Source organism: Aptenodytes forsteri, unplaced genomic scaffold (assembly GCF_000699145.1).
Source record: "Aptenodytes forsteri isolate BGI_AS27 unplaced genomic scaffold, ASM69914v1 Scaffold317, whole genome shotgun sequence".
Taxonomy (NCBI): Eukaryota; Metazoa; Chordata; class Aves; order Sphenisciformes; family Spheniscidae; genus Aptenodytes; species Aptenodytes forsteri.
In genome coordinates, this window is record NW_008794415.1 from 172,979 (window position 1) to 196,691 (window position 23,713).

The 23,713-nt window shown below is 35.9% G+C and overlaps 1 protein-coding gene across 1 annotated transcript in view; it reads left to right on the forward strand.

The window, feature by feature from the left end:
• The first annotated feature begins 586 nt into the window (after positions 1 to 586).
• The window catches only part of USP53 (ubiquitin specific peptidase 53), a 32,491-nt gene continuing 9,364 nt past the window's right edge, over positions 587 to 23,713 (forward strand). The window contains 15 exon segments of the mRNA XM_019474658.1: positions 587 to 1,273; positions 3,680 to 3,772; positions 7,827 to 7,961; positions 9,559 to 9,672; positions 9,759 to 9,841; positions 10,163 to 10,268; positions 11,064 to 11,084; positions 11,086 to 11,226; positions 11,739 to 11,888; positions 12,377 to 12,548; positions 13,530 to 13,679; positions 14,861 to 15,004; positions 15,249 to 15,975; positions 18,213 to 18,254; positions 19,470 to 19,540. Of these exon segments, the coding sequence (XP_019330203.1) occupies positions 1,130 to 1,273; positions 3,680 to 3,772; positions 7,827 to 7,961; positions 9,559 to 9,672; positions 9,759 to 9,841; positions 10,163 to 10,268; positions 11,064 to 11,084; positions 11,086 to 11,226; positions 11,739 to 11,888; positions 12,377 to 12,548; positions 13,530 to 13,679; positions 14,861 to 15,004; positions 15,249 to 15,975; positions 18,213 to 18,254; positions 19,470 to 19,540 (2,293 nt within the window). The 5' untranslated portion in view covers positions 587 to 1,129.

Genomic DNA, 23,713 nt, shown 5'->3' on the forward strand with positions numbered 1-23,713 from the left:
GGAATGTTCTTGCTGTGCTACTAGCTGTGTTTTTTCTGGATGCTTTAAGAACACAACTAGGTTAATGACATTTATGTAGTGTTCACTAGGTAGTAAAAAATTTTGAAAGCTGAGTACTAGCTGAGAATCCATCTAAAACATCTCAGTAATCTTAAGACGTAGAAATACGTATCAGTTCATGTGATTTGCTGGGTTATTGAAATCAAAACCATCTTAGGCTTTCAAGTGTTGACTAAAAGTATTTATTTTTTGGTAATCTTGGAGATTCAAAGTTAGAATAACTCGTGTTCTGTGGTCTTTATGAGCTGTTGCATATTGTTAGCAGAACCTTTTACAGTAATTTTGTTGTGGTCTTTAGAGGTGTATAATACATTAGAAGATAATAGCTTATGACAGATAAAATAATTTTTCTGCCTTAAAAACAACTTTTAGGGGGCGATTTTTTCTCCTCCTCTTCCCTGGTTATTGCATCTGCCTTTAGATTAAGAGGTTGTTTTGGACATGATCTCTTTTCTGATTTGGAAGGTCTTTAACAGTTTGAAAAGTGCTATTTTTATATTTTCTGTTTTTTTCCTATTTCAGATTCACTGGAAAGAGAATGAAGTTAACATGGAGTCTTCTGAACTGGAACATATTTCATGGGTCACAGTTAAAAGTAAAAAGAAGATGGAACAAAATGAGAGAACAGGAGTATAACGCCTGTCAGGAACTTTCCATTTTTGTCATATATATAAACTTGCAATATAATACAACTAATGATTTATAGTAATACTTCATTGATATCCCTGGAAGGAGAAGTCAGTTACCGTGCAACTTGCTCAATAGGAACTTTTATTGTAATAACTTTTTAACATATTTTAACCTTAACTGGACACCTTTTTTTTTTTTTAAAGTCTGAGAGTTAAAAACTTTGTATAGCTGTATTTTAACTGAGTGACTGATCCTGAGAGATGGCTGACAGCTGCTCATGGAAAATGGACTTAAATCCATGAATGGTTACTGTTGCACAGAGTTGAATGGAATGCCATGACTTCAAAGGAATTCTCTTAGGACCTTCTTCTTTGCCTTGCACCCATCATATCCTTAAATATTTAAGCATAAATATTGCAATTATAAAGTCTAAAAAACAATGGCATGGGTGAAATTCTTAAGAAAACCTGGGGGTAACCTTGGAAAAGTTTATCAGCCTGGAAGTATACTGTCCCTGGCCCCTACAAAAGGCTTATTAAACGAACCAGGACAAAACAGCTGCTTTCTTAATAGTGCTGTTCAGGTAAGAAAAAACTTAATTTATTAAACAGTTCTGGTTTTATTGCAGCTTAGCTGGTCATGGTCATGGTAGGGGAAGTGTTCTCTTGGCAGTGCTGTTTTTACCATTTGTATTGCAGTACGTGTATTTTACAGAAAAATACAGCATGTTTTTCAATGGTGTTAAATTCAGTTCTCAGTTAAACTTCTTAATGATTCCCCGTAAGACAGAATAGCGTGTCTTTTTGGAATGGGCTTTCCTAAAAAAAACGAAAAGGCAATCGTAGGAAAAAGACAACTCTGTGGAAGTAATTTTATTTAGCATTTCATTGTAAAGAATTGATTGAGAGTATTAAACATTTAATTTTGAAAAAAATGACAGCATGTTATTTTGTTTGCATGCATTAAGAATATCAGAAAAACTTTCCTTTTGTATTTGGAATCTAATTACTCATAACTTGAAAACTTGCTGCTTGAATTGTAAAACTAATGTTTCTGTCAAACATAGCAGTTTTATTACTTGGCAAAATTTACAAGACACTTTTTAATGTGGGGCAACTGGTACTCTGTGTATTGAATAGGACACTATGTTTATTAAAATACCATTTTCTCAGAATTAACACATGAGTCTGTGGTACTGGGGCATATCAGAAGATGCACATATAGTTGAAAGCTTTGATTTTAATATTAGGAAAGATTTGTGGAATTAGAGTAGGAGATACACTTGATACCAAAGAAATATGACTTAGATTTCTTTTTACTGTTTATATGCATATGTATTGCTGACCAGCTTCTTGCATGTGTTTACCTACACACTGTTCTGTTTTTACATGAGCTGTAATTGAAAAAATGTTGGCTCTTTAGATCTCTCAAGAGTAGTTCAATAGTACAGTGATATTAGCGTGATAAAAAATTGGGCTTTTACAAGCCTACTTATGACAGGGAATATGGGGATCTACTTAATTCTGTGGCAGAGCAGTGCTAGCCTTTCCACATTGTCTGCAAGTTAGAATACCAGGCACAGTTTAGTTTATACTATAGTCTTTTTAAATCTAGAAATTAACAGCAACAAATTTCTAGGCTGTGCAAATGAAGAGCAAAACAATGTATTTTTTTGTAATGCTGAGATTTTGGACCCGATCATTTTCAAATTGTACAGAATTATTTACCAAACTGGCAGAGGGCTTAATGGATGTGTAGACTTCCTAAAAAAAACCTGTAAGCCTTAAAAATTGTATGGATTTAAACATAGGAGATACGAGAGATATATCTATGTGGTGTGTATGGTATCTAAATATGTTCAAAATAAAAACATACAATAGATTTAGTAGAATGAGTTTGCTGTTTTACATTCAATGGGAACAGCATGACCTATATTCTCTTGCAGTTTTGCTGTTTTCCCTTAGGGTGCCCTAAAATTAAACCCTAAGTCATTTTTAGTTATAGTTTCAGACAATCCTACTACTTCACAACCTACTGCTGTTTATCAAACCGTAGTTGATGATCAGTGACTGCCCTTTTACAAGGAGGAATGTGTTCCTTTCTTTTCTCTTCTTTTAACCTCTGTTCAACCTTCAGAACTGAGGTTCGGACATTCATTTTCAAATGCATTCTGATTCATTTTAGCTTTTATATTTCTAGATAGGATTATTTTTTTCTGGATTTGCAGCTGTTGTGTTACTGTGCCTCTTGAGAACTCATTTTTGGGTTGGGTTTTTTTTTAATGGGCAACTTTCTGAACTACCGCACTGATTGTGTACCTAAGATGTTAGATACTGAAAGCAGCATAGTGTAGCCAAGCTGACGTTACCTTTATATAGAGTAGTTACACAAATAAAAGGTAGAAACATACCTGATTAAGCAGGAGGATTATTTTGATCTGGGGAAAAACAAATGTATTTCAGCAACTATTTTAGTAAGAGACCATAAGAATGTAGTATAGACTTAACCTGAAATGATGCTTGCATTTTACCTAGCAATTCAGTTTCCATGTTTCCATCTTTTTTTTTTTTTAAAGAAAGCATGGAAGCGAGGAGAGGGAAAGAGAAATAAAGTAAACCCTATAGCTGCCGCCTTCTTATGTAAAGCCAGAAGACGACTATTACAATCTCTGTACACAGTTTAGCTTGGTGCTTGTTTCCTTAAGAGTACTTCAGCTCTTTTTCCACACAAAGTACATTGTTTGCCATTGTTTCAAAAAGTTTAAAAAGGAGATCTAAATGTTATAAGTGGTGAATGTGAACCTTCCACTTTCATCTCCACAATTTACCAAACTAATGGGAAAGGACCATAATTCTTGTAGCAATGTTGGTGCTCAAGTTGTACATGTTATGTGAAATTAAAAAAAAATGAAAATTACTGTATGTTGTTGTGTTAAACGTAGAACCTTCAGAACTCATTACTTGTTTTCTGTGAAACTTTGTTTTTATAGGTATTATGGCAACTTGACATATTTCGACGAAGTTTAAGAGGTTTAACTGGACATGTGTGTCAGGGAGATGCGTGCATATTTTGTGCTTTAAAGGTAAACAACAATTTTTGGAAGAATCATCTTTCAAAATGTGGGAAAAATAATTTAACTAATTTTTACTAATTTATGTCCCTATCATACATATGTCTGGGTGACTCATTCTTGTGTAAAGAAACAATTTAGATTTAAGGACATTTTTAACAGATGTTTGTAACAGAAATATTTTCTTGTGTTTAAAGAAGAAATTTTACAGTACACAAATTTTACAGTCTGCTTAAACATAAAACTTTTGTCTATTAAAAGACAGTATAACTTATTTGAAAATTTCTAGCTAGCCTCTCAGAGATTTTTTTCTTCTATTTGCATGCATATGCTTTTGTTCTTTCCTGTAATGTTTGAATATAGTTCTTTTACAATAACTATATTGCTGTCTGATAAGGTCTCAAGATTCTTTTTTTACTCAGTAGTTGATGGTAATGGTGCAGAACTTAATTGTTCAGTTTGTAAGTAATGAAAGGCAGGTAGTGGTACTGGAAAACTAATGAAAGCTGGTAACTTTTTAGTGTTTGAAGTAAGTCAGATCTGCATATCTTAACTAGCACATAAAACTTGCGCTTCAAACAGTTTTGTAACTCATCTGAAGTCTGTAAACATAGCGAATTCTGTTAGGTTCTTATTGCTCTTGCTGTGCTGGTATTTGGCTGCCTGCTGTTACTAGGGAAATAGCTGTAAGCATGATATCTCTATTTCATTGGGATAAAAATCCCAATGAAAAAAGGTATCGGGTTGGTTTTTTTTTTTTACTAGTATGCACTTCCTACTCTTACTGCAATTTGACAATAAAGACACTTATGGGATTCTAATACAGAACTGTAGAATGTATAGTCAAATATGGTAGTAGATATAGTGATACACAGAACTGGGAATCACTCATCTGCAGGGAGCTGAAAGGGACAACACTGTTTGAAAATGTAGTTCATTGACGAAGTGTTTTTTGGCGATGCTAAATTGTAAGCAAGGATAAGCCAAGTATTTTAGAGTTTATTCTCAGGGAGCTTCACAGACCAAACCTTGTTACTGAATAAGCGTTTTAGGCAAGAACTGTTTGCAATGACATTTATTTAATCTTTCAGGAGGTGTATAATTTACATACCGTGTAGGGTTTTTTCAGCTGTTTTTAGTGTTTATCATGATTGCAGTATGGTACAGCTGGTTTTGAATGTGTCTCTGTCTTTTTCCAAACATAGTTTTTTCTAAAAGATGCCATTTTATTTCTTTGGTTAAAATGGTTAATTTTAAAAAGCCAACAAGTTGAAGTAGGTTGAGACTACACGTATTGACACTAAGTTCCTGAGGCTTTTATTCCAACCTTCTTACAAGCTCTTGGCTCTACAGAACTTGTTGGGACTTTTTGTTTCACCAGTGTTTTGATGCACATCATGTTCTTCTGTGTGCTGGATACTTGATCTTGTTAGTACATGAAGTCCAGACCATAACTCAGGCGTATCTGTGTTTTCAGATAAAATCTTGTGTTTGTCTTGGGATGATAGCTTTAGTTTCCTGGAATTTTGTGTGTATAGGGATTCATGTTCATATCTGATGTCATAATATAGAGTAAACTTTATGGCCTTTTCCTTTTGATTTGACCCATATTACATGTGAAGTTCTGGTCATATAGTGTCTTGTTCAATGCTGCACTGGAACAGTCTTTAAGAAATGAAGAGGGATTGAAAGGTGACAATTGCTGGAATGTATGTGTTACACTACGTACTCTTAATGACTAATCATATCGCTGGAATCATAGTAAAAATAATATAGCAGTTTCAATGTGCTCAGAAACATGGAAGAAGGTAGTGCTCATGGTATGCAATTGAACCTGTAAGTAATGAATCATTCCATTCTAATGGTGCACTTGTGAAGACCAGGTGCTTTTTTTTTTTTAAGCTAAACATACCACTTGCTGTACCTTAATACCCTCTCTTTTCCTGTAGTTTTTGGGGCTCCACTACAAAGTAAGATAGGTTTTGCATCACTTCAAGTCACCTTCCAAAGCAATACACTAGCTTCAGCTGCTTCATAAGGCTGCTGTAATTTAGGCCTTGAAATTTTCTTTATTCTTTCAACTATCTATTTTTGAGGGATTGATTACTCCCATGATGCCTCTTCTTGTGCAATTTATCTAAATGGATTACTGTACCTGAATATTTTGCCTTGCCTGGACTGTCATGTCTTCCTATTTTGATACATTCCCAAGAATACCAGTAAGAAGTGATATTGCTGCCTGTTCTGAAATTGGTTAGAGTGGAATTAGTTATTGTTTTAACAGTATAGTTGTGATCTTTATAACTCCATGACCAGTAGCCTCAGTACCGAACTCAGAACATTGTGGTTAACTCATTTGGAAGTTATCTCTCCTCAGTCATTATGTACACTACTTGTTTTGCTTCCTTGGCTTCTTAGAGATACTGGTTGAGTGATTCTGTTTGTTCTGTGTTCAGAACCTGGGGCATTTTGATTTTCATGCAGTGTGTATGCTGGATGAGGATGCATTTCAGTAACTTGTTTGTGACTTGGGTTGGGTTTTGGGGCTTTTTTTTTTTCTGGTGGTCTTGGGCTATTTTAACCCTTCTCATTCACCAATGAACAAGGATATTTTATCTATATCAGCCTCTCCTATAAACTAAAAGCTTAGCAAATAAATTCTGGTTTACTTCAGTTCAATCCATTATCTTTTTCTTTTGGTGGTGTTCTGAGAGTTAAGTATGCTCTTTTCTTCTCTGCATAACACTGGGGTGGGACTTTGACTATGCAGGCCACTAAAATGAGCATACATATCTGCATAACTGCTTATCTGTACTTTTTTTTTAGCTGGCAGTGTAAGGCTCTGTTGCATAACAAAAATGACCTAGCAGTCAAAATGAGCAGTGATAAATGTTTTCAAAGCAGAGTTAGCTTGTATTACTAGATTTGTTAAAAACTTAATTTTGAATGTTTACATTGAGCTATTGACTAATTTTTATCAGTAGTCCATGCTTTTTGTTATGAGAGGGAAGTTTAAATATTTGACAGGCACTTACCCTGGAATGCATCATGGTTAAAACACTACTTTCTGTTAGCACTGAAACTTTGCTTATCTGTTGTATCTTGTTGGCCTTCCATCCAACAGATTTTTTTTTAACCATAGGAGGCCTATGTGAAGAATGCATATTCTTATTTATATTTTACATGGCTTCTCCTGATTTGCTTTGTCTTGATTCTCTTCATTTTTCTCTGAAGTTTGACTTAGAATTCTTGACAGTTCAATACACCCTTTAATACCTGCAAATGTTTTCTCATTCATTTAATAGCTTTTAACTTTTAGTTCTTTCAAAATCAACCTCCCTTACTTGCTAAATGATGAGGTCACTTGCATACGTATCTCTGCCAAAAAGAAAAGTAGTAGCCAACTATCTCTTCTGGGAAATGAAGAAAAAAAATCAAGTGCAATTTATTCTCATGTTCTGGAACTGCGGATATCGACCTGTTCTCTTGTGTTGTGTCCACTGGTTCAGCAGAGAGCTGATTTAATAGCAAGGATTATCAGCATTCTATCTAATTGGGAGTTTTTTCCACAGCCATAATCTTAATAAAGATACATTCCTATCTGAAGTAGTAATGTAAGTGTTACATTATTTAATGAATGATGGGTGTTAAACTAACCTGAGTTGTATTACATTATGCCCTGAGAAATACACACCATCTGTAAAGGTGAGATACGTATGCATGAACCGCTATTCCAGTGGCCAAATTAAAAAAGCTGCGTAATTACAGGCCAGGGCTTGTGTTGCTTCTGGGAGCTAAAGTCAATCACTTGCATTTTTATATACTTCTGTGTTTTCCTGCTGGGTCAAAGTTCAGTTTGGTAGCATAACTTCTTATAATGAAATGAGTAACAGAACACGGAACCTAAGTAACTTTAAGAGAAAACAGTAATTTCTAAAGTTGCATAGCTTTATAAACGTTTTATGTTTGCTGTTTAGGCATGCTACGTAAGAACTGATGTATTTGTGTAGAACCACAGTGTCTAGTCAAGTGGCTAATGAAGCTAAGTAATTGTATTTCTTCCTAGGCAATATTTTCACAATTTCAACACAGTCGAGAAAAAGCGCTCCCATCGGATAATATGAGACACGCCCTGGCAGAAAGTTTTAAGGATGAACAGCGTTTCCAGCTTGGATTCATGGATGATGCAGCAGAATGCTTTGTAAGTATTCTTTGTGATAGTTGAGTAGAATTACGTTAGCTTTGTGGATATCAAGCTGGCCTGTTTTAGTAGCTCCAGGCTCACAGGTGGGATACAAGTGACATAATACTACTGACCTTCTTTTATGCCAGTTTAGGGGAACAGACACATGGAGTGAGCGTCTGGTAACGTGGGATGGAGTAATCTTGCATTGGCTCTGTACTTTCTTCCCTTGCTCTGTAGCTCGGGCAGAGGGATACACGAAACATTGTTACTACAGGAGGTGGGTGAGGATGATGAACTCTCAGTCACTCCCAAAATTTTTTGGATGGAGAGAAGGGTTATCTCTCGGGAGAAGAGGCACCTACGGATTTGAATATATAGTCTGTTCCTCCAAGTATTCTCTCATCAGCTATTGAAATATGTTCCGTTACAAATAGCCAGCTCATTACTGAAGTCTTCTGCAGAAGAGATTTCCATTTTCTTATCCAAGAGTGAACGAATACTTGAAGGTCTTGACTCCTGCTGCAATTACTTTATGCTTTTATGAAGTGTCTCATTGAAAAACATGAGCCATTACTGTAGCCATAAAAGATGACTCAAGATCGCATAGAACACTGGTAAAGAAGCCTTTCTAAGAAGTCCTAAGAAGGCAATGAAAATTGGAAAGAAAGAAAAAAAAAAATCAGTATTAACCTTCAGACACAAATTTGAGGGACAGAAAATATGGTTGCTGCTTTGATTACTTTCAGCTTTGGACATCCTTTGGAAGTATCCACAACTGAATACCTACCTGCCAGATGCATTTTCAGGTACATAGGAAAATCCAGTGGAGGACTCTGAAAGTGGCTGTTTGAGATCTTGCAGTCAGGTTAACGGATTGCAGTCATGAAAGAGAATGTCTCTTTACTGCTTCATCTAATCCAAATGCACTTGGACCCCTGAAGTAATCAGCTGTCTGAATGATCTACCTGAATAGATTCACTTCTTCCCATTACCTCTGGTATTTTTGGCAAAAGAGTAAAAAATGCCCATGCTGATTCAGGGGCCAAACTGATGACAATCTTTTTTTTTTTTTTTTCCCTTTTCCTTTCTTTAAGGTTGAAAAGTGAGACTTGGGATGGGATCAGGCATGTGCTATTTATGAGCTTTTTCCATGCTTCTGTCAATGGTACTTGTGTTGGTGCATGTGCTAAACGTGATCAGATAATCAGATTGATATGCAGAGAAAAACATAAAGGTGTGAAGAAGAACTGAGACAGAGGCCTGATCCAAAAAATATTTCAGTCATTGCATGCAATGACGTTAATATCATGTCTTACTGTAAGAACAGCTTTTTTAATTTTTCTTGAAGATTCACTTCCTTCAAAGGAGAATGCTGTCTGGAAGAACAGTTGGGTAACTGTTGTCTAATGCTGTTTTGTTAATGTTTGGAAACGTTGATATGAAGACATCATATTCCCATCCACTGGGTTGTGAATAGGGACGGAATTAAGTACACTCTAAAATTGTAGGTGGACTATTTGGAGCCAAGGGGATTAGTTGGACTATTAAACTGTAATGTTGCTCATATATTCTGACTTCTTCAGTTTATATTTACATTAATATTTCTATTTAGGAAAATATCCTTGAGAGGATTCATTTTCACCTAGTGCCAAACAGTGAAACAGATATGTGCACTTCAAAATCCTGTATTTCTCATCAGAAGTTTGCTATGACACTGTATGAACAGGTCAGACCTTTATTTGATTGCTTTAATAAATAATTTGTTTCCACTGTCCTGAGTAAATAAAAACAAAAGTATTTTTATTTTTGTAGTGTGTATGTCGCAGTTGTGGAGCATCATCAGACCCGTTGCCTTTTACGGAATTTGTGCGTTATATTTCTACCACAGCCCTGTGGTAAGAGCTTTTATTCTTGTATCTCATTTTTCCATATACACCCCTCCAGTAATAAGAAAAGCATGCCAGAGAAATGCTGTAAGTGTTAAAAATGAATGTGTATTCCTTTGTTAAAATGTGTTTTTGAGATACTGTCCAAAAGTAACATTTGGATTTCAAAAGCAAGATGTAGAGAGAGCTTGACAAAAAGTATGTATTGCTACCGTTTTACCTCTGTATCTTTTCTTTTTAGTCATAAGATATAGTTAATTGAGAGTTGACTGAAATCTGTTAACTCTTAAGATGGGAGATCCACAGTTATTTCCATTTATTTTTTTACAGTAATGAAGTAGAAAGAATGATGGAGAGGCATGAACGTCTCAAGCCGGAAATGTTTGCAGAATTGCTGCAGGCAGCAAATACTACTGGTGACTACAGAAAGTGTCCTGTAAGTAAAGAAAGACGTTGCATAACTTTAAGATACAAGGGAGAGCTGTTTAGGATATTAAATCGGGGTAAAGTATTCCCCTAGAAGCAGGATTACATGTGGCCGCTTCAGTGCAGTGCAGCTTAGGGTAAAAAAAGCCCTTAAATTTATATTTTATTGCTCCAATTATAGATGAACGTGATATTGTAGGTGCAAGTGGCCTGTTTAGAAAGTCGAGTTATTAGGTCCGTGTTTTCTTTTTCACTTCATGTTCAACATAGAGCTAGGTGGTTTTGATTAGTTGGAACAGGTGTATTTTCTGAGTGAAGCTGCTTTAGTTCATATATATTGACAGCTTGGCACCATTGTCTTCTACTGGAGTAATTTTGTGCTTCTGTTGACAAAAATAGTCTCTTTTAGCTTGTTCTACTTAATTCCTCACTTCCTTAATGGTTCTGTGTAAATACTGTTAATTTAGGAACCACTGAAAAGTACACAAGAACATACAGACCTAAGCTTAAATGATGAAATGGAGGGACAGCAAAAGAGAAGTTGTGATGGTGACTTGGATGTTTTCAGAGATTTCTGTTTTAAGGTGGTGACTGGATGTAGAAGTTTAGCTGTAGTCTTCATCAGAGTGTTTTTGTGATGAAGAATTTTATCCTTAAATTGTTAGAAACAAACATCATAATTAAATTTGAGAATTAGAAGAAGTTGCAGAGTTGTTCTGTTGCACTATTTCTTGTCTAGTAACTCAACTTTGGACTTCCATTTTTTAAACATCTCTGTTTTCCCTTCCATCACTTTTTTTTCTAGAGTAACTGTGGTGCAAAAATCAAAATTCGTCGTGTTCAAAATTCGTCGTGTTCTTATGAATTGTCCCGAGATTGTGACAATCGGTTTAGTCTGGGATTCAGAACACTCTGACCTGACAGAAGAGGTTATGCGGAATCTGGCAACACAACTTCATCTTCCTGGGGTATCTGACCTCAAACTTACTATTTGCTTATTCTGGAATTCATTTTACATGTATTTTATGTTTATGTAAATATATACAAAATATAAAAATATATATGTATTTTTAAAAAAGTACAATTTAGCTTCAAAGTTTATGTCTGCTTTTACCGTTCTTTATAATGTGCTGGTTGATGTAGTTTCTGTGAGAGGAAGAAGTCCCATCAGAAGTGTTGGTCTTGTGCCTAAGTACAAAGATGAATGTAGGTGAATTCCTAGTTGAAAATCTAGAAATATCACGTTCAGTTTGGAATTTCTGGAATTATTCCAGAGCATTATTGTTTTACCCTTTCAACTATGCAAAAATAAATGTTAAAATAGACCTAATAAGTGCAAAAATTATTATTTATTTTAATGAAAAATTGTATAATGCAACAGGATATTTAATACCCATTGCCTTGGTGAAATGCCAGTAGTAGGTCTGGAAATTGAGGCTAAATGTTTTACACATTTTAAAATATATAACCATTTTTACAGCTGTTTTATAGGGTTACAGATGAAAATGCCAAAAACAGTGAACTTTTTCTTGTGGGAATGATTTGCTACACAAGCCGACACTACTGTGCCTTTGCCTTTCACACCAAGAGTTGCAAATGGGTACTGTTTGATGACGCTAATGTAAAAGAGGTAAATACTGTTTTTACTGCTACCAAATTTAGTGATCTTTACTCTTCTAAAATGCATTCTTCTGACACCAAACTTGAAACGAGTCAAACAAATGTCTCTAATAAACCTTTAGTTTTGTAAATCGGTTTTCACAATTGAATTTTAGAATTGACTTCACTACTTTACAGTTCTGCCTTCCAAATGTCAAATGTTTCAGAATGTTAATGCACTTGTCTACTGTTGATTTGGTACTTCTTTTAATGAAAAAGAAGACGTAATTACTGGCAGCTGTGTTCCTAGTGTTGATGTTCTGGTTGTTAGCCCGTGTAATACTGCTTCTGGCTTTTTGCTGCAATTTACATAAACTCATGTGCCAAAATGTTGAATCTTAGTGTACCTTTGGAATTAGGCATTTGGTACCTGTTGCTTAATAAATTATTCTTTCCATAATGGGTTCAATGCTGTTGATAAAGTTATGGGGTTTTGTTTTGTTTTGTTGTTTGTCTTAGATCGGAACAAAATGGAAAGATGTGGTCTCCAGGTGCATTCGATGTCACTTTCAGCCATTGTTGCTATTTTATGCTAACCCAGATGGCACAGCTGTATCTCCAGAAGATGCTCCAAAGCAGATTATTCACTGGTCTCAATGCAAAGCAGCAGGAGGAAATGGGGAAGACTTGGGTAATTAAGATATATTTTATATCTTTTTTTAGTAACAGTATCGACTGTATTTCTGAAATGGGGATTATAAAGGAGAAGGTGATGGATTAGCTGCTTCGTTCCTAAATACCTTTATCAATAATTATCTGAAGGGTCTCAAAAGAAAAGAGATTAGTGTATATAACTGTTTATTTTGTGTCTGATAAGGGAATACAAATGGAGGCTCATGGATAATGGGGGAGAAAAGATCTATTGTAGATTTGAACAGTCTACTTCACTAGAATAACTACTTTACACATAACCAGTAATTTCAGAAGAAAATTGTAGTATATCTGTATATGCGGATGTTCTTATGTGTGTATAGATTCATTTAAAATACCTTTAAAAATTCTATAAATAGATACTTTAAAGTTTCATACAAATACAGAGAGATATTAGGAGCATGTGTGTTTGTTATCTGTGTATATACACGCACAAACACGCAGAGCACAATTCAGAGCTTTGGGAAAAATCAGAAGGAGCTGCAGGAAGCTTTTCTCCGGGATTCATATAGCATAGGCCTCAATATGTAAGAATCCAGTCTTTTGGTTCTGTAGTTTGTACTGCTGTCTTGGTTTTGGTTCTTGGTTTTGTGTTTTGGTTTTTTTTTTTTTAAACGCTAAACATAACATACAAGTAAATTAAATAAAAGACCAATTGAATTTGACATGTTCCTCTTCACATAATGAGTAGCAATAGGATATAGTCTGCTTCAGGGAAGAAAGAATTGAGGACCCTATTCCATTACAGTCTGCCACTGTAAATATGGCAGTATATAAAATATTACAGAACCTTATTTGCCTAGCATATTGAAATGTGGTGTGGTTTTTCTTGTAAGGTTTTTCTTTTGTTTGTTTTTTTTTATCTGCAATTAAAAAGTTTTTTCTTATTTTTTAATTTAGATATTGGAAACTTTAAATTAGGAAGCCTTTCATTTCTAAAGATAGGTATGTTATTTGATAGGATTTGAAAAGCATTCTGCTCCTAAATCAGACCTCATGAAAGAGAATGGAATTGGAGACCCCATTAGTCAAAGAAGTAATAAAAAACTTCAGCCAGATAATTCACAATTCAGTAGAAGCCATATTCAAGCTAGTGGTGGTAGAGGTCCAGGTATGTATTTCCCACCCCCGAAAAAAACCCAAATGTGTCGTCTTATGAAATATTTCAGTTGGTAGCATTTCAGGTACGTTCTAACCTCTGGGCTGGTACTGTTTCTAAAGGAAGAATTCCACCATTGACTTGAATGAATCTTTGAATAACAACTAATGTTTAAGTAATATCTGCCATGGAATGTTAACTTTTCTGGAGAACTGTAAATGCAAAATTTTTTTATTACCCCTTATTCCTGCACTAAAGTGGCTCTTGAGGACTTGATCCATTTCTCAAACATCATCATGCCTTCCAATCATATTGTCGGTTAGAACATTAGAAACTTGAAGCTGATTGATACTTCGGAGCACATGGTGTGGCTCTGTGGATCATTGGCTATTTGAGGAACACTGTTCCTCAACAGTATTGTGATAATGCTGCATTATTTGTAGTCCTGTATATTAATGGACTTTATCTTATGTTTGGAAAGAACAGTAAAAAAAGTAAAAATCCATTCTATCTGTACATTAGGCTTCCAAGCAAATCAAGCTGTAAGAAGTCATATGAGGCAGTGACTTCTGCATTACTTGTCAGTGCCTTTGTTCTGAACTCTCCATACTTCTCAGGCAGAGAGATGCTGCCTTCTCTTGAGATGTGTTTCTCTTCTGTCTTTATAGTTGAATTCTAGACTTTTTAAAACTGAGAATGCTAAGCTTGGTAACTCTTTTTTTGATGGAGCGATGACTCAAAAATGGTCAGTATTTACCTTTTCAGAAATAAAAGGATTTGTTTTCATAAACAGACTCCACTGTTTTATTAAAAGTAAACATTCACATTTAGACAAGATTAAACTTAGATTCATTTTTTCAGTATAATTCATAAAATTTAATGTAAACTGTATATGCTTTGAAGATGGCTTGAGCATTCAATTTTAGTAAGTAAGAGGTGTTTGTAAGACATGCTTGACATAATGCTGCTTTGGTTACTTTCATTAGCTCCATTTAGTGGAGTCCTTGGAGATACCTATCCATTTATACCTGTACTATACAGCTCATTTTCTTAATCTGTGTTATGTAATTCATTAGTCTTTTTAAGTAGTATTAATATTAAAAACTAAATGTTATGGTACATAAATATATTTGTGTGTTTTGATGATGAATGACTTTTTAGTAATGATCTTTGACAAGAAGTATTTTTTGCAGCTAAGTTAGGTTACAGCGATCAAAAGGACAGGCTAAAGGACATATCCAGAGAGTGTGCTCAGAAAGTGGCTGATATGAAAAACTTCTCATCTTTACGAAAAGATGCAGACAGAGGACCAAGAAAAGAGTCTGGGAGACAAAGAGGTACATTTTAAAAATACGACCAGCGAATCAATGGGTTAAATAGCTTTTAGCATCAATACTAGCTGTGCAGATTTTTTTCTCCCTTTAAGAGAACACACTGTAAGATTAGAGTTTCCCAGTTTTCAGTATTCTGAAATATGTGCTGAATCTGTTGAGCTAGTGTAAGAAACGTAAGTACTGTAACAATACCAGTTAAATATTAATGAAAACTTTAATGGAGCTTTTTTCTTTTTCTTCTTATAAGATTTGATTGGGGAGGACCGTTCCAATGTTAAGTTGGGGTCTCCTCCAGTTGGAAATGGACTTAGACACTGTGCTGATCAGCGCATATACAGCAGCCAGGGAAGAGGCCCCTATAAGCATGACAATGCACCTCACCAAGCAAAGCTTTCTGTACAGGTGCTTGGATCAAATAAAACAGAAGCTTTTCCTGCTGGGGAGAAACCAATGATCAGGACCCGCACTGATGGTGTCACTGGCTACGATACAGACACCAGTCAAGGCTCTAGGGACAGAGGAAGTATCACCAGAAGCAGAAGTAAAGGTTGGAAACCTATGCGAGAGACGCTAAATGTAGACAGCATTTTCAGCGAGACTGAGAAAAAGCAGCATAGCCCAAAGCACAAGGCAAATCCAAACAGTAAATCTAAGCATGAAAAGGAGCGAAGCTTTAACCATTGGCCAAAAGAGAACCAAATCCAGAAAGGTTTAATGACTATATATGAAGATGAAACAAAACAGGATACAGGAAGTCGAAGTTCACTGGATTCGGAGGGAAAAGGGAATGCTGAAAAAAGCAAAGGATTTACAGAGAGAAAAATGCATGGTGATAACTGGCAAATTCAGAGGACAGAATCTGGATATGAAAGCAGTGATCATATCAGCAATGGATCTGCAAATCCGGACTCACCTGTTATTGAAGGAATCAATCTGGCAGATGTCAAGAATGTTAAAGAAAGTGCTTCCTGCAGGTAATGCTAATGCTGTTAGAACTTGCATAGGTTGTATTTACAGAAAAATAAGTTGTTCCAATGTTCATGTGTTGCTTCCAAAAAAATCAAGAAAACATGCTTTGGAACTTCATACGCTTGAGGTCAAGTGTCCGTGGCAACCTATCTAGAAATAAGGGTGCGGACAATGAAGTGTTAAGTTTACCTTCACTCTGACGCTGCAACACTAGTTCTGTTTGGAAGGCACTGAGCCACATTATTATGGCGCTGAGCCAGAACTGCTAAGCCCTGCTGAGGGCCAGGGTGTGTTAATGTGAAATAATTGCTACACATCTTTAGTTACAAGTTTTTTAGGCTGTGGGTAACCTGCCATCTGTAATGGAATACAAGTGTCTATATAAATCATATCTGTGACAGTTGTACAGACAGGCCCCTGACAAGGAGGTGGGAATGGCAATAGGTGAATCCTGTATACTGCTACTAGTCATCGTTCTGAAATTCAGTTTTCTAGAACACCTCAGACGTATATTGATCACTTGATAATTGATTGACCTGTTTGAAAATCTTTGCTGAAAAGTGTAAAATTACTAAAACTGGCCAAAAATGTGGGTAGTAGCCAAATTTTATTAAACTTACTAAGAATTGATGCATGCTAGTAACAAGTACGTTGCCCAGAGACATGGAGTGTCTGTGGAGATACTCATAACCCAACTGGACGTGGTCCTGGGCAGCCTGCTGTAGTTGACCCTGCTTGAGCAAGGGGGGTTGGACTAGATGATCTGAAGAGGTCCCTTCCAACTTAAATGATTATGTGGTGCTGCGAAATAGAAAGTTATCAACCTTCCACATAGAGTTTAAGACACGCACTACAGAAAACCGCGTGTGGAACGTAGTTCCTACTAGAACCCATACATTCTTCTCTCGAATCTTGTTTATATCCATAAAGTGGAAGAGCACAGTTGTGAGACCAAGACTAGTCACAAATGATTGCTAGATTTGAGCAAATTTTTGGACGTATATTTTCATGAAAAGTTATTTTACGGGGAAGAGAATAGCAAATACCAGGAAATCGAAAGGCTCTGACTTCTGTAAGCGGAGATGCAAAATTTAAAAACTTATTTCATAAAGTATTGTAGCAAGTTATCAAAACAATTTTTTTATTTAAAACATACAAAATACAGCTTCTGTATGAATGGAAATGTCTCTGATTATTTTGGAACTGCAAGAAAGCAAAATCAGTCATTTGCTTAGTTCTTAGTTTCCTAGGGTATTATTTTATTTTGCATATAGAAGCATAAATAAGGACATAAAAATGGCCATGACAGGATAGGGCCAAAGGTTCATCTGACATGCATTCAGTCTATACCAGTAGCCAGCAGTTGTTTATGAAGGACGACAGCAGATAGAGTGGTATTTTGTAAGGGTATTCTTTTGGCCTATTGTATTTGGCTGCTTTATGGACTTTCTGAACTGGAGATTATGACTATGGTGTCTACTTCCCATTAAAAAACACTTTTTACCCCATGCTTTTATCTGCTCCCCTCTTTTCCTCCCTCCCTCCTGCCTTTCCCCTCCCAACAAACGGTATAAAACCCCACTATACAAAAACCTTATGGGCTTTTTATTGGATACTGATATAAATATGTGTAAAGCTACTCCAAGCCATGTTTATATTTTCAGTGTTTACAGTTGCCTCAAACAGTGATTTCTACAGTTATAACCATGCCTCATTTCTAAACATGCCCAAGAGGTAATGGGATGCCCAAATGTTGCATGTGTCTCTCTATGAGAGAGAAAATGATAAATTTAAAACAACTTAGTTCATTAAGAATCTGCTTACACTGTTGCTTAAATAATTGTCAAATAAAGAAACAAAATCATACTTTATCAAAATACAAATGACTTACTGGGACTTTCAGAAGGATTTTATATGACTGGTAATTAGAGTTGACTGGCAATACTCACTAGTTCCCATCTAACCATTCAGACTTTGTCTCATAAAAACAAAAAAATACAAATTAATTACTTAAATTCTTTTAGAAGGTGGAAAAAAATTACTTAGTGTTTTGTTTTCTGTTAGGTTCTTTCTCCATTCTTCCTGTTTCTTTCAGTATTTTCCTTGTTTTCCTGTCCTTTCAATAACAAGAGCCATTTTTTTTTTTTTTTTTTTTTAATAAAAAATTCCAATTGTGTTTTTTTTTTTATAAATTGAAACATTGCCACTGTGTATCTTCTTCCCTGCCTTACTCTTGGAGAAGGAAGGAATTGGCAGGGTGTTTGTCAGCTCCCTATCTGGATTGGTAAGGCATGCTTTTTGCTTAACTAAACCACCAAGATTTAGTAAATCTGCTGATGGCTTGTTTTTTTTTTTCTTCTTCTTGGGTTTGCTGTTGTAATCTTCCAGTTTTCGAAAAAGTTTTTAAATGAAAATCCCTATGAATGAAAGACTTAAGTGGCATCACAACTTAGAAGGCTGATGTTTGTTGTCACAACAAAGTATTAATGAATAGCAAAATGTCAAACTAGGAAAATGGACAAGATAGAATGTTAGCTAAAGGTTACACATACTTAAGGTATTGATACTGATGAGATTTTTGCATTTTTAGAAAACAAGCTTGTCATAGTCAGATGCTGCTATATGTTTAACTTCAAAATAGTCAGGGTGTAAACTTTTAGCACTGAAAAATGTATTTGTTTCAGATACGGGTGATACTGATGATAAATTGGAAACCATATAGTATACCACATGGGTAGCATACTTCTGCTGCACTAAAGTGGCAATTCTAGGTAAAACCTACAAATAAATTGTATCAGGTGACCAGTGGTATCTGTTCCATTTGAAAATTACTACAGAAAACAGGTATTCAAAACTGTCTCGCTTTCTTGGTGATCTCTGTTAATAAGCAATTTTTGAAATTTTTATGAAATTCTTTAGTTTACAGTGAGAAAAAGTGCAGTTGGTAGTTCTTCCTCACAGGTGACATATCATTTTTCTATTGTTTATAATTTTGGGAACCAGCTGTCTTTATTAAGCAGGCTGATGTGATCTTAAGATCGAGAAAATTTGCTTTTTATGTGCTGCCTATTAGGCATCCTGCTGTTGTACTCTAGAGTAAGGCTGGGATGAGTGGGCGTCCAATCTCCAGAACAAACTGGGAACACCAGCCTCACAAACTGTGTATTTTTTTGTCTGTCCATATTAAAGGATTCAGGTCATCTGAAATTTCTCTGCATCAGCACAGCCTGTCACGTGTGGGAGCTGTGTTAAAAGTATTAAAGGGCCACCCCTACTGTCTTATGGATCTTCTGTATAGTGTGTGTGTGAGAGTAAAAAAAAAAAAGTGACAGTGATGATAAGTTGTGTGTGTGAGAGTAAAAAAAAAAAAAGTGACAGTGATGATAAGTCAGTTTCACATAGGCAAAGTTTTTATGCTTGTATGCACTCCAGGCAATAAGGTTTGTGATCGTACATCAATAGTTTAAGCCTTCAAATTACATGTATGCTTCTTTTACAGCGAACAGAACTTGCCAACCAAAAAAGCTGACGTGTTATATTCAGTATCCCAGCAGAACAGAAACTTTTATGGTAAGAACTTTGACTTGTATGAAGAATAAGAAGTTTTCTGAAAATAATGTAGATGTACCAAAATTTTAATACTAACTTATTAATATCACACAACAGATGGACATTTTTCTGATTAGCCTTTTGTATTTTATAATTTTGCTGCATAAGTTAATGTAATGATATTTCATAAAATTGAAAAATGTATATACAATTTATCACTGCTTTTTTTTTTTACAAGCAATAACCAAAATATTTCAAAGTTAGACAATTTGTGTATCAGGTTGGCTGTATTTAGGTGGATTAGAAGAAAATTGGCATAGAATTTGTGGCTGTTTTGGCCATGATGTTGGGGTTTTTTATATGCCTTTTTCAGTAGAGAGCTCTCTTGCTTGACTCATCATATCCTGTGTACTCTGTCTTTTTAAAATGGCAAAAGAAATCTGTTTTGTAGCACTTTTCTTTTTTCCTCCACAGTGAATTCCAAGTTTGGTCTTGTTCACGTTTTTAACCTTTTCAGTGAGTTAGACTGATTGATAAAGGTGGGAAGTGTTCATATCCCTTCTTGGTACATTTTGATGGAAATGTGATGGAGCAGTGGTTCAATAACCGTATCACTTTTTTCAGGGGCATTTAAAGCATTCTGTTCCACAAAGCACCTTCATTTATTCAGTTTCTTTGCTTTCTTATAGAGCAAATGTACAGTGTAAATGGATTCCTAGCTATCTGCCATGATATATGGGTTCCCAAATAGAGGGGTTGGGTTTTTTCAGTGCTCCACCATCATGTGGAGAAAATTGTTTGTATTACGACAGTAGCAGCAGTAGTAGTTCCCTACTTCTGTGCTAGGGCATGAATATGGACGGTGGGAGTTTACCTGTTCTTAGCATCTCCTTTCAGACAGCAGTGGCAGTGCTCAGCTGTGTGCTGAGTCATGTAAAAGCATGACATGTCTCCCAAACAGTTGTTTCACATGACCTCTAGCACCAAAGTAACAGGCTAGGTGATTTTTTTTTTTTGTAGCGCTTGGATCTATTTTAAATATGGTATTTTGGTGTGGAAAATGTAAGTATTTTGGGAGGCCACAGCTTCTTTACAAATTGTTAGACAATGAGGATACAATGATTCTTCTTGCCACAGTCCTCCTCTCCTGGTGTGTTTTGTTACAAAGCATTTTCTTTATAGGTTGATAGAACAGTTTGTCCGTCCTTGTGCACGTCATATATCACTGCCTCCTCAGGAAGCGACCAATGCGTAACTGCTTCTGGCTGGTGTAGGTTCTCTGTACAAGAACCGAAAACACCATTGTTCACCAGTATTAGTGATTTTTACCAAGGCCTGTAGTGACATGACAAGGGGCAACGGTTTTCAACTGAAAGAGGGTAGATTTAGATTGGACATAAGGAAGAAATTCTTCCCTATGAGGGTGGTGAGGCACTGGAGCAGGTTGCCCAGAGAAGTTGTGGGCGCCCCATCACTGGAAGCGTCAAGGCCAGGTTGGACGGGGCTTTGAGCAACCTGGTCTAGTGGAAGGTGTCCCTGCCCACAGCGGAGGGGTTGGACTTGGATGATCTTTAAAGGTCCCTTCCAGCCCAAACCATTCTATCATTTGATGATTCTGTGATTTTTTTGGATGACTCTATGCTGGCATAAAACATGCAGTATAATTCATTTTCACTGGCCTTAATCGGTACTTTGTTTTTAATCCAATGGAAATGATTAAATGTAAATCTCCATTTCTGTTGCTTATATTCTGCTTTGAGAACGTATTTCTCAGTTTAATGTGGTTTTTTTTTTAGCAACTCTGCATGTTCCTTCCCTGCTCCCCTCCCACCCCCCAAAAAAAAAATTAAAAAAAAAAAAAAAAAAAAAAAAAAAAAAAAAAAAAAGCATTTCCATGAGCTTTCTTGGTGGTTACTAAGGAATATTTTTTTTAAAAATGGCTGGGTGGACTGTGGTACCATTTTTTTTCCTTGAAGACATGAAGCAATATCAGGAAGAAACACTTGTAATAAGGAAATGTACTTCCTTTTACATACTAATATGTCTGTTGGGTTTTTATGAAGTTGATAAATGCCTTGGCATATAAGTATTATAGGTCAGCATGAGGCCAGCCAAAATCATTATCTACTGTTGCTGGAACAATGGAATGGTGCTTGTACAAAGAGGTACAATAAATATTAGGCCACTTCCCCAGGAAATGTTTGATTTTTATAGATATCATACTTCTTTTCAAATAATGTATAGTATAGTTTCTTCTAAGACTTAAATTTGGGGGGAGGGGTTTGCCATAGCACTTTTATCTTTTCTGTCATTATTCCAATTTATTTTTTGGTTGTAGAAAGAGAAGTAATTTGGTGTTTGTTTATTTTGACAACCAAAAAAACAAACCCAAAATGGATGTTGCATGGAATGCAAAGATCTGTTTTTGCATGGCATTTATTCTGCTTTAGTTCTGTACTATACTATACTTATCATACCAGTGGGGAAAAAAAACCCCACCACACTTGGATAGCAAAAAGGAAAAAAACCACCAGTGAAAAGTGCATAAAGGACTGTCGGAATGAAAAATAGGTGGGTTCAAACAATGTTTGAGCTTAGTAATGAGTATTCTCCAGAGAGAACCATGTACTGTACTTAAGTATGCTTAAAGCTTTCAACATGCATCGTACATTTTCTTTAAAAAAGTGTAGTGATTCCAGGTGATCCTTAGTTATCATAAAACATTGATGATAAGATCCCATCTATTCAGTTATTCTAATTCAGTAACTAACTTTTGAATAGTTTCATAATAAAAATGTATGTATTCTAAATCAAGTGTGAAGTTCTCACGTGTGCATGTTTTGGAAAATAATACTTTTTAGTGGAAGTGATTAATGGACTGAAAAGATATCTGAAGAATTTGATCATTTCACATGTATGTGGGGTTAAAGATTTATTTAGACTCTTTTTTGGTTGTCTAAAAAGTGTCAGGACACCTTTAGCAAGGACAATAGTAGTCATTTACAGGTATCAGTTGTATTACCTTATGTTATATCTCTGAATATTATGAACAAGACATGAATTGGTGGGTAAATACCAAATGGACTCCTAGAAAATAGTAATCTAAGAAAGAAATGTCCAGTCCTTTCTGAGAGACGAATGAAATGTAAGAAATCTTTGTTAGCCTCTCATGGCAACTTGAAAAAATATCTCTGGGTGTTTTTTTTGTGTGGAAAACTTCTTATGGAAATAAAGTTGGACTTCTAATTATGCCCACCACTTGTGTAACTGTGCTTTACCAGTTCCTCATTTTTAACTGGAGCTGAATAAGGCTACTGTTCAGCGGTTGAGGAATTCTGTCCCTGACTTACAAAAATAAACCTATTGTTGGAGCATTATAAAGATAGTAACATTGGATCACACAGTGGTTATGCAGATCAAATAGCTGCTTCTTTCATTGGTAGTAAGCAGTAGATAACTGTAGTGCTGAAGCAAATGTCCCACAAGGCCAATCCCTAATTTGTGTGATCAAATTTTGGCAGCAAAACGTGGATATTAAGTAAGCAGATATGGTATCTTTAATTTACATTAATGAATTAGTGTTTATGAGTTTGAACTTGATGAACTGTGGCGGCTAATTTTTTTTGTTTATAACGAATATGTGACATGAACAGTGTGAGGGCCAAATTTCCAACCTCACATTCTTCAAGTTGAAGAAAGATGACTATAATTCTTGGAAGTTGAAAAGGCTACAGAATTTTTTAATGGATTTTCAGAGCAGTCTGTGTGCTAGCTACTGATAATAATTTTCAATCATAAAGGGGTTTTAGTAGCTTTCATGACAGCCCTCCCCGATTCCTAAGGCACCGATGTCTTCATGAAATTGCCACTCCTGACAATTTCAATAAAAGGCATTACTGTTGCGAGGGTTAAGGGGGGGAAGAAAAAAAAATAAAATTGTTGACATGCCTGAGGGACGGGATGCCATCCAGAGGGACCTGGACAAGCTCGAGAAGTGGGCCTGTGTGAACCTCATGAGGTTCAACAAGGCCAAGTGCAGGGTCCTGCACCTGGGTCGGGGCAACCCCCACTATCAATACAGGCTGGGGGATGAAGGGATTGAGGGCAGCCCTGCTGAGAAGGACTTGGGGGGGACTGGTGGATGAAAAGCTGGACGTGAGCCAGCAATGTGCGCTCACAGCCCAGAAGGCCAAC